Raw genomic sequence first — 14,179 nt, 5'->3', positions numbered from 1 at the left:
AAGGATGTGTGGTCTAGTTCGGTGATTCCAAACTTTTTAATTATTTTCTTCATGTTTATGCATCGTGAAATGTCTAGGAGGTTGGCATATTTTTGACACTGATCTTATTTGGAGAAAACCCAATGTTGACCATTTATTCCAGCTTATCCAGATATTCTGAAATCGAATCACTCACGGAAGCTCTATGAAATGTGCACAAACTTCTTCAGGCTTCAATCTGATTGTGTTTATATGTGAGTTTGACTGCTTATCGCTCGTGCTGGTCTCGAGAGCTCATCTAGTGGATGTGAGAGCAGATGCTGCTCATCTCATTTTTGGAGCCTCACGTACGCTTCGCTCTCTCTCTCTCTCTCCATGGCGAGAAAGACCTAGGCTTGGTAAAGGATATAAGTCGATTTCATACACTGTTTTCTATCGTCTAAATGGTCGTCACTGTGCACTAATGGTGTATTTGTCGTAGGTTAGTGTTGTGAAATGTGGTGGTTCAATCATGGCACGGGGTCTGTTACCGTGGATCAGGCTGAAGAGACCCGTCTGTATTCAGGTAAGACGTGAAATACGCTTCGCATGTAACTTGTTCTGGTCTCATAACGAGCGTTTCACTGTAAAAACTGAAAAGATTCGGCTCTTCAGATCTGTGCATTGAATCATTTGATGGATGGTCTATATGAACTAGGCGGGGACGCTGTTATCCCGTTTGGACTCTGAAGTTTTTCGAAGGCTTCATCTTTTCCTGTAGCTTCACTCCATCTAAAAAAGCTTTAACACGAGAAGTAAATGCATCAAGAGGCACGTCCACGACTCTTTTCAACCATTTTGGCGCGCGATCTTTAGGCATGAGCCACATTGTAATATTATAAAAATAACAAAAAATACCGATATGCCTTTTCTTCGTAAAGTATCTATTGCTTTTCTAAATGTTCATGGATGAAACTGATGTTGCTGCGTTTTATCCATCCCCGGGGCGGTCGTTGCTGTAGCAACCGTGGTATAACATTTTTATAGCCGCTCTGAAAACAGTGCTCTTACGTGTCAGAAATGTAGTCGAGAATATAAACCATGCATTCCCAAACTAATCGGAGCGCTGTGCTCATGTGCGTCAATGACTGACGACCTCATTTTGCACTTCTATTTATACTGAGCAACGTCGATACACGTGCATGGTTGATATTCAACTCAAGAGAATAAACCTAGTTGAACAGATGTTTCTCGGGGACAATTTACGTCCTAGGGAGTTTTGGTTGCTTTAAAGTTTAGCTTCTGATCATATATATTCATTTGCAAATGCAGAATAATAATAATAAGAAAATTATCAAATTAAACAGCCTACATAATAGGGTGTTTCTGCAACTATGGGCACTTTCAGCACTGTTAACATTTTGAAAGTAAAGTCTCTAAAAAATGTCTTACTTTCACTAGTTTGTTTAATTTGTCTTTAATAAAATGGCCCATCCCTTTGTTTTGCAAAGGATAATTTCATAGATAGCATTTTATGTATCCCAAATACACACTCTTAAACAATATACACTCACCTAAAGGATTATTAGGAACACCCGTTCAATTTCTCATTAATGCAATTATCTAATCAACCAATCACATGGCAGTTGCTTCAATGCATTTAGGGGTGTGGTCCTGGTCAAGACAATCTCCTGAACTCCAAACTGAATGTCAGAATGGGAAAGAAAGGTGATTTAAGCAATTTTGAGCATGGCATGGTTGTTGGTGCCAGACGGGCCGGTCTGAGTATTTCACAATCTGCTCAGTTACTGGGATTTTCACGCACAACCATTTCTAGGGTTTACAAAGAATGGTGTGAAAAGGGAAAAACATCCAGTATGCGGCAGTCCTGTGGGCTGAAAATGCCTTGTTGATGCTAGAGGTCAGAGGAGAATGGGCCGACTGATTCAAGCTGATAGAAGAGCAACTTTTCCTGAAATAACCACTTGTTACAACCGAGGTATGCAGCAAAGTATTTGTGAAGCCACAACACGCACAACCTTGAGGCGGATGGGCTACAACAGCAGAAGACCCCACCGGGTACCACTCATCTCCACTACAAATAGGAAAAAAAGGCTACAATTTGCAAGAGCTCACCAAAATTGGACAGTTGAAGACTGGAAAAATGTTGCCTGGTCTGATGAGTCTCGATTTCTATTGAGACATTCAGATGGTAGAGTCAGAATTTGGCGTAAACAGAATGAGAACATGGATCCATCATGCCTTGTTACCACTGTGCAGGCTGGTGGTGGTGGTGTGATGGTGTGGGGGATGTTTTCTTGGCACACTTTAGGCCACTTAGTGCCAATTGGGCATCGTTTAAATGCCACGGCCTACCTGAGCATTGTTTCTGACCATGTCCATCCCTTTATGGCCACCATGTACCCATCCTCTGATGGCTACTTCCAGCAGGATAATGCAGCATGTGACAAAGCTCGAATTATTTCAAATTGGTTTCTTGAACATTACAATGAGTTCACTGTACTAAAATGGCCCCCACAGTCACCAGATCTCAACCCAATAGAGCATCTTTGGGATGTGGTGGAACGGGAGCTTCGTGCCCTGGATGTGCATCCCACAAATCTCCATCAACTGCAAGATGCTATCCTATCAATATGGGCCAACATTTCTAAAGAATGCTTTCAGCACCTTGTTGAATCAATGCCACGTAGAATTAAGGCAGTTCTGAAGGCGAAAGGGGGTCAAATACAGTATTAGTATGGTGTTCCTAATAATCCTTTAGGTGAGTGTATATATCATTTCTATTTTTTTTTTTTTAAATCTTTTTTTATGATTTAGCAACATTACAAACAAGTTACAACTTGATTGGAAATGAAGCCTGTTAAAGTATTGTGCTCAGATGTTTTATTTATTTTCACACAATAAATGTGCAAATGTTTTATGTTCATTTTTAAACACTGTTTATATTATCATAGTTTTAAACATGTAATAATACTTATTTTTATAATGTATTTTCAAGTTTAATAGGCCAATTAAAATTCTGGGACCGGGACAAGTTTAAAACATCACAATCCATACATATAAGGCATTTAAAAAATATCAAAAGTAAATTAAAAAGTCATGATAAAAAATCTCCAGTTTTAGTTCAGTTTTAATGGAACATTCATATAACAAATACAAATTGATGTTAGTTTAAATAAAAATCAACCCCTGAGACTTAAAAGTGTCCAGAGTTGAATAAACACCCAATGATGACCCAGCTACTATTACAGCAGATTAAGCTGTTCCAGTAGGGTCCATGTGCCTGTACAATGTGATTATTTAGTGATTTTATGAAATTTTCCACACTTGACACATGCGGAAAGTTTGAGAAACACGGACTGTACTAATTGCACATAAACTGAGCTGAAAAAACAACAGCTCACTTCATAATATTTTTCTACAACTGCATATTTCCTTGAGAGAGGTGAGTAATATTTGGTAATGTTGAGGATTTTGCCAATAACTATAAACCATTCATTTTCATTGCCTCATAAGACCAACTTGTTTATGCTCTGTATTATCAAATTAAGTGTTTAAAATCATTTATTTGCAATAAGTATTAAAGGGATAGTTCACTTAAAAATGAAAATTCTCTCATCGTTTTCTCACCCTCATGCCATCTCAGATGTGTATTACCTTCTTTCTTCTGAAAAACACAAAAGGAGATTTTTTGAAGAATATTTCACAATGCAAGTGAATGGCTGCCAGAACTTTGAAGCTCCAAAAACCACATAAAGTCAGCATAAAAGTAATCCATATGACTCCAGAGGTTAAATCCATGTCTTCAGAAGCGATATGATAGGTGTTGGTGAGAAACAGAACAATATTTAAGTCCTTTTTTACTATAAATCTCCACTTTTGACCAACCACGACCAGTAAGCAGCGATATGCACAAAGAATATGAATGCCAAAGTGAAAGTAGACATTTATAGTAAAAAAGGGAGGGGTGGGGGAAACACCTGGAGTCTTATGGATTACTTTTATGCTGCTTTTATGTGTTTTTGGAAAGTTTGAAAGTTCTGGCCACCATTCACTTGTATTGAATGTACCTACAGAGCTGAGATGTTCTTCTAAAAATTATAATTTGTGTCCTGCAAAAGAAAGAAAGTCATACGCATATCTGGGATGGCATGAGGGTGAGTAAATTATGAGATAATGTTCATTTTTGGGTGAACTATACCTATAAGAATGAAACCAAACCAGTTACTCTGTAGTTTTACATATCTCTGTATACTCTAGCACTATATGCGCCAGCACAATAAGACACAAAATGTAAAAGAAATACATCCTGAAAATTTAGCCTATTCTATTCTTGTGACTTATGTTTTAGATTTTTCAAGATCTGCCATTTGTGTGAGACCCAGACATATTTTTATTGCACTTTTCCTTCTCATACCTTGTTTACCTCACACCTCACTGTGTGAAGTCTGGAAATCTTTTCAGTGCTAAAGTGCTCTTAATGAGAGCTGGACATACAAAACACATTACTATCACAGTTTTAGTGAATATGTATCAAATCACTTCGCAGTCAGTGTGAATAATTTTCCTTATACAAATGGACTGGAATGTATAAACTCAAGTGAGTATAAAACTTTTTTATACTTTTTTCACAGACTGCAGTTTATGTTGTCTATGTGCAATAAGGATCTTATTTTAGCAGAAGACAGTCTTGAGCTTTAATTATAGCCTAAATCTGTGGTGAAGGTTAATTCTTTATAGAAATATGTTTTTTGTAATTCTTTGCATTTCTTCAAACTGAAGAAAAAGGGCATCAGGTTTGTGGTGTGAGGGATGAGCATTTAGGAAGACAGCCCTCTTTTAAGCATTTGTTTACTTGTTGAGGAGCAGAATTCTGCATGCTTTCAGCAGCTTACAGAGGCTTCTTCAGCTCTGACTGGCCTTGCACCCAGAGTTTCGCTTACTTTGTGGTGTTTGCTTGCTGTGAGGGAGGGTGAATGACAGTTGTTTATGTGCTCTTTTATAAGCAAAATAAGTCGGAGAGGCAGACATTCACTATAAATTTGCACTGGTCCTTTTCACTGGTACTTGCACAGTTGCAAGTAATGATGACGGAAGACTTTATTTATTATTTTTCTGAAAATGCCCAACATTTTTTTTTTCAGTTATTTTAAATATAGTTTAAATCCTCAGTTAAAGCCCTGTTTCTATCACAATGCTACCTTATGACATCTAAACACTTTCACTATAGCGCATTACTTTTTTAGCTTTTGCATTATATAACAACTACATTTTACAGGCTTGTCAAAAAAACAACAAGATTACGCAGTATTTCAACCGATAGATTGTTGTAATTGCAATGCAAAGGACCAGGATACAAGTCCTAAATTGCAAGCGAGTTGACACGTGAGCTGAAAGTTTTGTTGAAGCACAACAAATGTCACATTTGCTTTTTACGCCACTGGCTGTTTAGGATTAAGGTTTATGGTAGGGAGTTAGGTTTTGTTGACTTAAAACCCAATAGAAAAACTCATCTGTTTGTGAAAAATGTAACTTGCTTTTAGTGCCACTCTGTGGACATTTCACCTCAGAACTGCCATAATATGTGTAAGAAGCCACATAATATAATTTTGCAAAAATGTTGCCAGTCACATCATTTTCATGAGATAAGGCATATGAGAGGAAGTAAGAGAGCAGACTTCATAAAATGAATGAGGTTACTGTGGCTAAATTCTTCAGGTCACAATTGCACTTATTCAGGAGGTGTTTCAGTTAGAGACATCATTTACTGAAACTCTGGCATTTCAGATACATCATCCCCACAAAGCTGCAGTGATAACCAGCTGAATGTAATATGCATGAATATAGCTTTTGGCATGCTGTTCATTTGTAATACTCAAGATAGGGGAAAGGATGCATTTTGCAAAATGATAATTACATTTAGTCATCTGCATTTTTGTCTTACTGAAATAAATGGCAAGACTCTTCTGTGACAGGCTCTCTGTGTTCAGGATTGCCAGCCCACTGTTTGCAAAGGTTGTGGACTAAACCAGGGGTGGACTGGAAAGAGAAATCGGCACAGGATTTTACATAAAAACTGGCCCAAAAGTTGTTGAAAGTTTGGCGTCGCTATCCTTCGGCATATCGCACCGCCAATTTGTGGCCCGTTCTGAATAACGCGGTGGCTCATGTCAGCTTATCGCGAGTTAAGAGTGCATTTAGCCTTTAAGGATTTTAGTGCATCAGAGATATAGAAAAGAACTCAAAATTTTATGTGATGCAATCCTTTTATACCTCCTGAGTGCCTACTAAGATTTGAGTCTTTATTCTGGTAAAATTCATCTGGTGCCATATGTTTCCTGTGGTGCTAACTCAATGTCTTCTGTATTTAGAGAATAATCTATGATTAGATACACCTTTCTCTCTTAAACAAGAAACTCATTTTAGCCATATTTTGACATAGTCAGACCACCATTCTCCTTCATTTTATCCCCATGGGAATAAAAAAGCAGGTCTCCAATTTACTATGAGTGTCAGGCTGGCCCTCTTAGCTTCCAGTCACACGTTAAATGAGGTTATATGGTAGGACAAATACAAATATCATATATTATTATGAGGATGACAGTTAGAGTGCACAGAAGATATGGTATCTTATTGAAACTATTTTAAATTATATACTTTCTTTATGAGAATATTTTAAGAAGAGATGAGCTAAATATAACCCTTGGGCTAATGTTTCCCCTAAAACAAAATCTATATCTCTGACATCTCTCTGAAAAGTAGTGTTGTTTTTTTAGATGATAACTATATACATTTCTTGTTGTTAGTTTAATTATTTGAAGGGCTAAATTTATTTAATCTGGACTGTCAAATGATCCAAAGCATGTGGAAAAAACAATGCAAACATTTTTCACGGAAGTCTTTCAACCTCATAAAAGAGCAGCTGCATTGAAATGACCATGTGATACAGTGAACAAAGTGGGAGGGTGAGATTTAATTTTCCGTGTTTAGCATTGAGCTCTTGCACAGACTTCAAAGCCTTGAGCTACAAGAGAGTGTAGGCTTCATGAAGATGTTTTGAAGATGTCTGCACTGAAAAAGTGTTAACCTGCCATTGTTACCACAACATCAAGCTATTTTTATCTGATCTAACCCTTAAAAACTGGTGTAAAATTTGGTGTAACCTAGTGTATTCAGGTTGATTCAGTGTTGTTAATATTTTAAATGGAATAAAGTCAGTTAATTTAGATATCACCACGTGAACATTTTTAGTGTATGTTTTTTGTTAGTTACACATTACTGAGTAATAGAACAAGGAGCAAATGATCATCATTCTGGATTAATTATATATTATATTGTGCATGTTTATGTGCTCTGTTTGGTTTGCTCTCATCCCCCTGAATCACAACCTTCCTGAGCTCCAGTTGTGAGGTTGATTCAATCAGTTTGTCGATGGATGTGTCCCATGGGCCAGCAGGAGTGAGAGAAGCGGAATGGTGCACCTGATTGCTGGTTGTTCTCACAGTGATGAGTCAAATTAGACCTGCAGTGCCTATGTGACATTTGCTTCCATCAGTACGCCCTTGTTTGGGAGCAGAGAAAAAGAGTGAAAGAGAGTGGGAACTAACATTATCTACCATCTGACTTATATTGCACCAGAGATGCCTTCGCTTGCTCTCCATGTCTTATATTTCCCCTAAGAAAGAGAGAGAGAGATAAAGACTGAGAGAGATGATTCTTGTAAATGTTTCCTCTACAGTTTATTTAAACATAAAATCCTTTTGTTTATGCGTGATAAACTTTGCACTTTCTGTCACTCCGTGTCTGTCTTTGTCATTTGTTTTCTGCTTTCTCTATCTATCTATTTATCTATCTATCTGTCATTCGTTGCTCTGAAGGGGAGGGGGGCATTAGGGAGAAGGCATTAAGAAATCACTTTATGATCATGAATTATGGATGAGAATAGAGCAAGCTATGAAAACAAGTGTCAGTGCAAAAATTCTCCCCCACTTGATTCGCTTCTTCCTCCTATCATTTTCAACCGAGCCACAGAGAGGTTTGAGGATTAAAAGCAACAGACATGCTCTGTATTCCTATTATGTATGACTCTGGCACATTTTTGCAGAGTACCTGAAATTTAGAGAGCAAAGAGCAATGTCTGTGCTTGAAACTGTGAGCACTAGGAGGTTGATTATATGCTCAACGAGCTTCTGAAGACCTATCAAGCTGTTGGTCTCTTCATGGGGCTTGCGCCAAGGAAACTATTCTCTCACATTTTTTGCATTAATTATCAGTATTTCACCATCCATCTTCAACTGCTTATCCGAAGTCAGGTCACGGGGCAGCAGCTCCAGCAGGGAGCCCCAAATTTACCAGCCACATTAACCAGCTCTGACTGGGGGACCTCGCGGCATTCCCTGGCCAGTGTGGAGATGTAATCTCTTCACCTAGTCCTGGGTCTTCCCCGATGCCTCCTCCCAGCTGGACGTGCCTGAAACACCTCCCTATACGGAGGTGCCCATGTGGCATCCTTACCAGATGCCCAAACCACCACAACTGGCTCCTTTTCGATGCAAAGGAGCAGCGGCTCTACTCTGAGCTCCTCACGGATGACTGAGCTCCTCACCCTATCTCTAAGGGAGAAGCCCGCCACCCTTCTGAGGAAACCCATTTCGGCCGCTTGTACTCGCAACCTAGTTCTTTCGGTCATGACCCAACCTTCATGACCATAGGTGAGGGTAGGAACAAAAATTTATTGGTAGATCGAAAGCTTTGCCTTCCGACTATTTTTGTGGCAACTGTGCATAGAGCGAGTGCAATACCGCCCCCGCTGCCCCGATTCTCTGGCCATCCTCCCGCTCCATTGTCCCCTCACTCGTGAACAAGACCCAGAGGTACTTGAACTCCTTCACTTGGGACAATACCTCCTTCCCTACCCGGAGTACGCACTCCATCGGTTTCCTGCTGAGAACCATGGCCTCAGATTTAGAGTTGCTAATCCTCATCCCAGCCACTTCACACTCGACTGCCAAGCGATCCAGTGAGAGCTGAAGGTCATGGACCGATGATGACATGAAGACCACATCATCTGCAAAAAGCAGCGATGAGATCCCCAGCCCACCGAACCGCACCCCTTCCCCACCCCGACTATGCCTCGATATCCTGTCCATGAATATCACAAACAGGATTGGTGACAAAGCGCAGCCCTGGTGGAGACCAACCCCCACATGGAATGAACTCTGACACAGCTCTCGCTTTGGACGTACAGGGATTGGATCGCCCTAAGAAGGGATCCCCCACCCTGTACTCCTGCAGCACCTCCAACAGTATCTCCCGGGGGACACGGTTATATGCCTTCTCCTGATCCACAAAACACATGTAGACCCGATGAGGCCCCCTCCAGGATGCTTGTGAGAGTAAAGATCTGGTCCGTCATTCTATGGCCAGGACGGAGCCCACATTGTTACTCTTCAAACCGAGGATCGACAATCGGCCGAACCATCCTCTCTAGCACCTTGGAGTAAACTTTACCAGGGAGGCTGAGAAGTGTGATACCCCTGTAGTTGGCACACACTCTCTGGTCCCCCTTTTTGAAGAGGGGAACCACCACTCCATTCTGCCACTCCTTAGGCACTGTCTCAGACTTCCACACAATGTTGAAGAGGCATGTCATCCATGACACCCCCTCCACATCCAAAGCTTTCAGCATTTCTGGTCGGATCTCATAAATCCCCGGAGCTTTGCCACTGCAGAGTTGTTTGACTACCTTAGTGACCTCCCCCCAAATTTAACCTGATCCCCCATCAGCCTCCGGCTCTGCCTCTAGCATAGAGGGCGTTTTGGGATTTAGGAGTTCTTCAAAGTGTTCCTTCTACTGCCCAATAACTTCCTCATTTGAGGTCAACATCGTCCCATCTTTGCTGTATACAGCTTGGATGGTTCCCCATTTCCCTCTCCTAAGGTGGCGGACGGTTTTGCCAGAAGCACTTTGGTGCGGACCGAAAGTCCTTCTCCGTGGCTTCTCCTCTGGGACAACATATCCCGGAAGGCCTCTTTCTTCAGTCGGACGGCTTCCCCGACCACCAGTGTCCACCTCTTGTTGCCCCTTTCAGTGTTACCGCCCCTTATGGAACCTAAGACCTTGAGGCCGCAGCTCTCCACCTCAAGCTTTGAACATTGCCCACTCCGGTTCAATGTCCCCAGCCTCCGCAGGGATGCTCCGCTGGAGGTGTGAGTTAAAGATCTCCTGGACAGGAGCCTCCTCCAAACGTTTCCAGTTCACCTGCACTACTCGCTTGGGCTTCCCAGGTCTGTCCAGAGTCTTTCCCCACCCCCTGACCCAACTCACCACTAGATGGTGATCGGTTGACAGCTCCGCCCCTCTCTTCACCAGAGTGTCCAAAACATATGGCCTCAGATCCGACAACACGATTACAAAATCGATCATCGACCTTCAGCCTAGGGTGCTGTGGTACCACGTACACTTATGAGCATCCTTATGTTCGAACATGGTGTTTGTTATAGATAATCCATGACTAGCACAGAAGTCTAACAACAACCATCCACTCGGGTTCAGATCGGGGAGGCCGTTCCTCCCAATCACGTCTCTCCAGGTGTTTCTGTCATTTCGCTCAGCAGGGGACTCATGAGTATCCCCACACCCGCCTGTCGCATCACACCCTGGGAAACTCCAGAGAAGAATAGAGTCCATCCCCTATCCAGGTTTACGGATCCAGAACCAAGACTGTGCGTCGAGGTAAGCCCCACCAGATCCAACTGGTAGCGCTACACCTCCCTCACCAGTTCCGGCTCCTTCCCCCCCAGTGAGGTGACGTTCCACATCCCCAGAGCTAGCCTTTGCTGCCCAGATCTGGTCCGTTGAGACCCCCGGCCTCCGTGGCAAGCCCGGCCACCAGGCACTCACTGACGAGCCCTCCGTCTGGGCCTGGCTCCAGACAGGGGCTCCGGGCTTCTTCCGGGCAGGGAACCTCCTCCTCTTGCTGTTATTTCCATGAGTCTTTGTGAACCATTCTTAGTCTGGCCCCTCACCTGAGACCACTTTGCATTGGGAGACCCTACCAGGAGCACCTGGCTCCAGACAACTCAGCCCTCAGGTTCATAAGGGCAAACAAACCTATCCACCACGATAAGGTGATGGTTCCCGGAGAGGCTTTCTGGAAGAAATACAATTTCCCCTAATCAAATTTTATGTGCTATGAGAACTGTAACTTTCAGTACTAAAATAAAATCCTCTCCTATACAAGAAGCCCATCTATTAAAAGTAAGCTGCAAAAAAAAATCTTGTTCTAAACTTTTGCAACTTTTCTGACATCAACTAGATGAACCAACAAGATCACATGAGATATTGACATGTTGCTTCAGATTGTTAATGTACTCTGAAATATACCCAATCTGCCGAATTATTGATTAGCACCATCCCCTATTTTGCATCACTTCAAAAATGTTCACCTTTTCCTGAGCTGCATTTGCGTGGCGTGCAAGCAATCTCTGAGACAAAGGTTCTGGTCCCATGGAAACTAGGAAGTTCATAAACAATGGTGAGTGTGATTCAGAGGTTGCATTTTTGCTCTAAAATTACATTTTTACTCCACTGACAATTAGATTTAAATATGCATTCTTGATGACTGTATTACATAATTTATAACTAAAAACACACCTTGCTTTTGAAACCACCCTGTGGACATTTCACCTCAACAGCACTTCCAGCTTCAGCAACTGGCAGCAGTGGTTCGAATTTCGGTAGGCATGGACCGATTTCTGCAGAACAAAAATTGGACCTCCTGCCGCCAAATTCACAGCATGTTCTGTCTGGATGACCACATGTCTGATCAAATTTACAAGCCAATAACCCTTATTTGGTATTCAGACACTTGGCTCACCTAGTCACAGTGAGGTAATATGGAGGAAGCAGGATAGATTCTAAACAACAGAAGAACTAATGATATATGTAAAATGTGGGAAAGTTAATCAAAGCTTGTGGTATTTTCTGGCTGTGTGTAGCACCTACAGCTCTGCATATCCTTCCAAAAGACCCCAACATTTGGAAAGAGTGTCTGAAATTTATTTAACAAGCTCGTTGAACATTTCAGTCCAACCTTAGCATTTCTGTAGCTCATTTCAGCACTGATTGTTTTGTGATTATGTCAGAATATAATGAGGGCTTTGCAAAGAGACTGTTATTGAAGGGACAGAGCCAACAATATTGGAACCAAACTGAGAACAAACCCACGGTGTAAGTTTAAAAGCGGCCTGAGGATTAGAGGGATAAAATCATAAAAATATTTTAGATGATCCCTTTCATCTACCTATTGTCAGACTGGTAAGCAAGGCCTTGGTCAGCTGTTGAATGTAGCTGTGGGAATGGCAGATTCTTTTAAGATTTAGAATACCTCACTTAACATTCACTGCCTTCTCCCTTTATTTTACCAGAATAGGTTTGATTAAAATGCTAGATGAAAGCCTTGGAGGATCATTGGTCTACCAATGTTTATGCCCTTCTTTTCCACAACCACTGGCCCTCATTCATTCACCCACTAATGAAAAGCCAACACAAAGCTTCAATCAATAACCTCTCATTACCCACTTCTGTTCGCCACCCTCTTTGGTGGTGACTGATGTTGTCCTGTGGATGAACATGCTACATTAGCTGAGTTGAAATGAATGTCTCTGTGCATTGACAGAAAAGTACAGGTGTGGGTTTGTTTTGTTTTTGGAGTACTGCACTTGTAATGGATACATTGGTTAGACAAGGATCGATGTGCATTTTGACCATTACAGTATATCTCAATGAGCCAAAGCAACTGGAGTGATTATCGGTTTAAACTGACTTGTATGTACAGAATACATACTGGATTGCCTCCCCATGGGAGAGTAGCAAAGAAAATTCATCACATGCAAACTGTGGTTGTAATTTTTAGATGTGTATTGTTTTATGTTGAAATACTTACTTATAGAGAAACTATAAGTAAGCCATTTGATCCATTTTATTTTCCCGAAACGTGTAAGGACAGTGTCTCTGAGGTGTCATCAAAACATTGCTCTATTCGCTTGAATGTCCCAACCAGACTGACACAGAAACATTGACTAAACCATTTACTGTATGTGAGAACTGTTTGTTTGACCAATGGAATATGGAGGAGTATTTGGGAATGCTGTTTGAAAACATAATTTTTTGTGATTCCATTTGGTGACGTTAATGGAAATTACAGCTTTAATGTTCAAGACCTGGTATTGTGACAAAATGTGAAGTTGGAGCATCTCAAATTAATGGGTGTATTTCTGTAGCAATGTCCCTCTAACACATCATCAATAGCAACCTTATTAAGACACTTAGCTCAAAGCACAGGCTATAGAGAGTTCACCTCAAAGTGTCTGCAGGCAGAGCAATGTCCTTAAAGCCCATAATGACAAGAGGAGTGGATAGAGCTCTAAAAAGTACTAACTGAAAGTTCATATGGATTATCCTTGGCTCGAGCCCAACCCTAATGCAGATCTCATCATGATAAACTAATAAAGTCTGCAAAAACACCATTAAGCCCCCCTGCAACATGATCCTGTGGGAAATTGTCATGTCTGTTCCGAAATTTGTATACACCAAAACTAAGGGCTAGCGGGATAATACATTTGCGTTTCGGTGCTGTTATGGTTAGGATTATGATGTATTCAGTTCTCAAATGTTTCATTTTGATTATTTTAACCACTGTACATGTGTTCATCTGTAGTTCCAGCTGGAAATTTGGAAAGCAGATGCTGATTTTAAGAGACAAAAATTTTGACCTGTCACCGATTAGCCTACCCATCTTCTATACCCTCACATAAAAGACAATCACAGACTCATGTGATGCAGTCTTATGTGGACTTTTCTGTCATCTCTGTCATTGTAATTGAAATGCCACACAGTCTTCAGTCGGCTGAGGTGAGGGCCACTCCTGGGGCCGGTTGCACCAGCTATACGTACATTACAACTTAGCCTAGTTGTGGCGTAAATAGGCACTAAGTCACAATTTATGCACTACTATATATTTGAGCGTTGCACCGTTAATCTTAGGTAGGAACGTAAACCTACTAAATATTTACGGAAGCCTCCGATCAGGAGTAACTTATGGAATAAAAAAGCAGACTCACTTGATGACATCAATAAGCTCATGTTTTGTGTGACAGGCTTCAATCCTCTCGACATATATTTGATGGTATGACATTT

The 14,179-nt window shown here is 41.2% G+C and overlaps 1 protein-coding gene across 4 annotated transcripts in view; it reads left to right on the top strand.

Moving 5' to 3' along the window:
• The first annotated feature begins 232 nt into the window (after positions 1-232).
• Positions 233-14,179, top strand: part of LOC127654063 (divergent protein kinase domain 1A-like) — a 46,552-nt gene continuing 32,605 nt past the window's right edge. Inside the window, exons 1-2 of one of the 4 annotated variants that reach the window (XM_052141031.1) lie at positions 233-377; positions 461-544. In XM_052141031.1, the coding sequence (XP_051996991.1) occupies positions 297-377; positions 461-544 (165 nt within the window). In that variant the 5' untranslated portion in view covers positions 233-296. Of the gene's footprint in view, positions 378-413; positions 545-14,179 lie in introns of those variants that run through there. The other 3 variants (XM_052141032.1, XM_052141033.1, XM_052141035.1) reach the window with 3 other exon arrangements.

The sequence above is a fragment of the Xyrauchen texanus genome, chromosome 13 (assembly GCF_025860055.1).
Source record: "Xyrauchen texanus isolate HMW12.3.18 chromosome 13, RBS_HiC_50CHRs, whole genome shotgun sequence".
In the NCBI taxonomy this organism is placed as follows: Eukaryota; Metazoa; Chordata; class Actinopteri; order Cypriniformes; family Catostomidae; genus Xyrauchen; species Xyrauchen texanus.
This window is presented reverse-complemented; position numbering and strand designations above follow the sequence as displayed.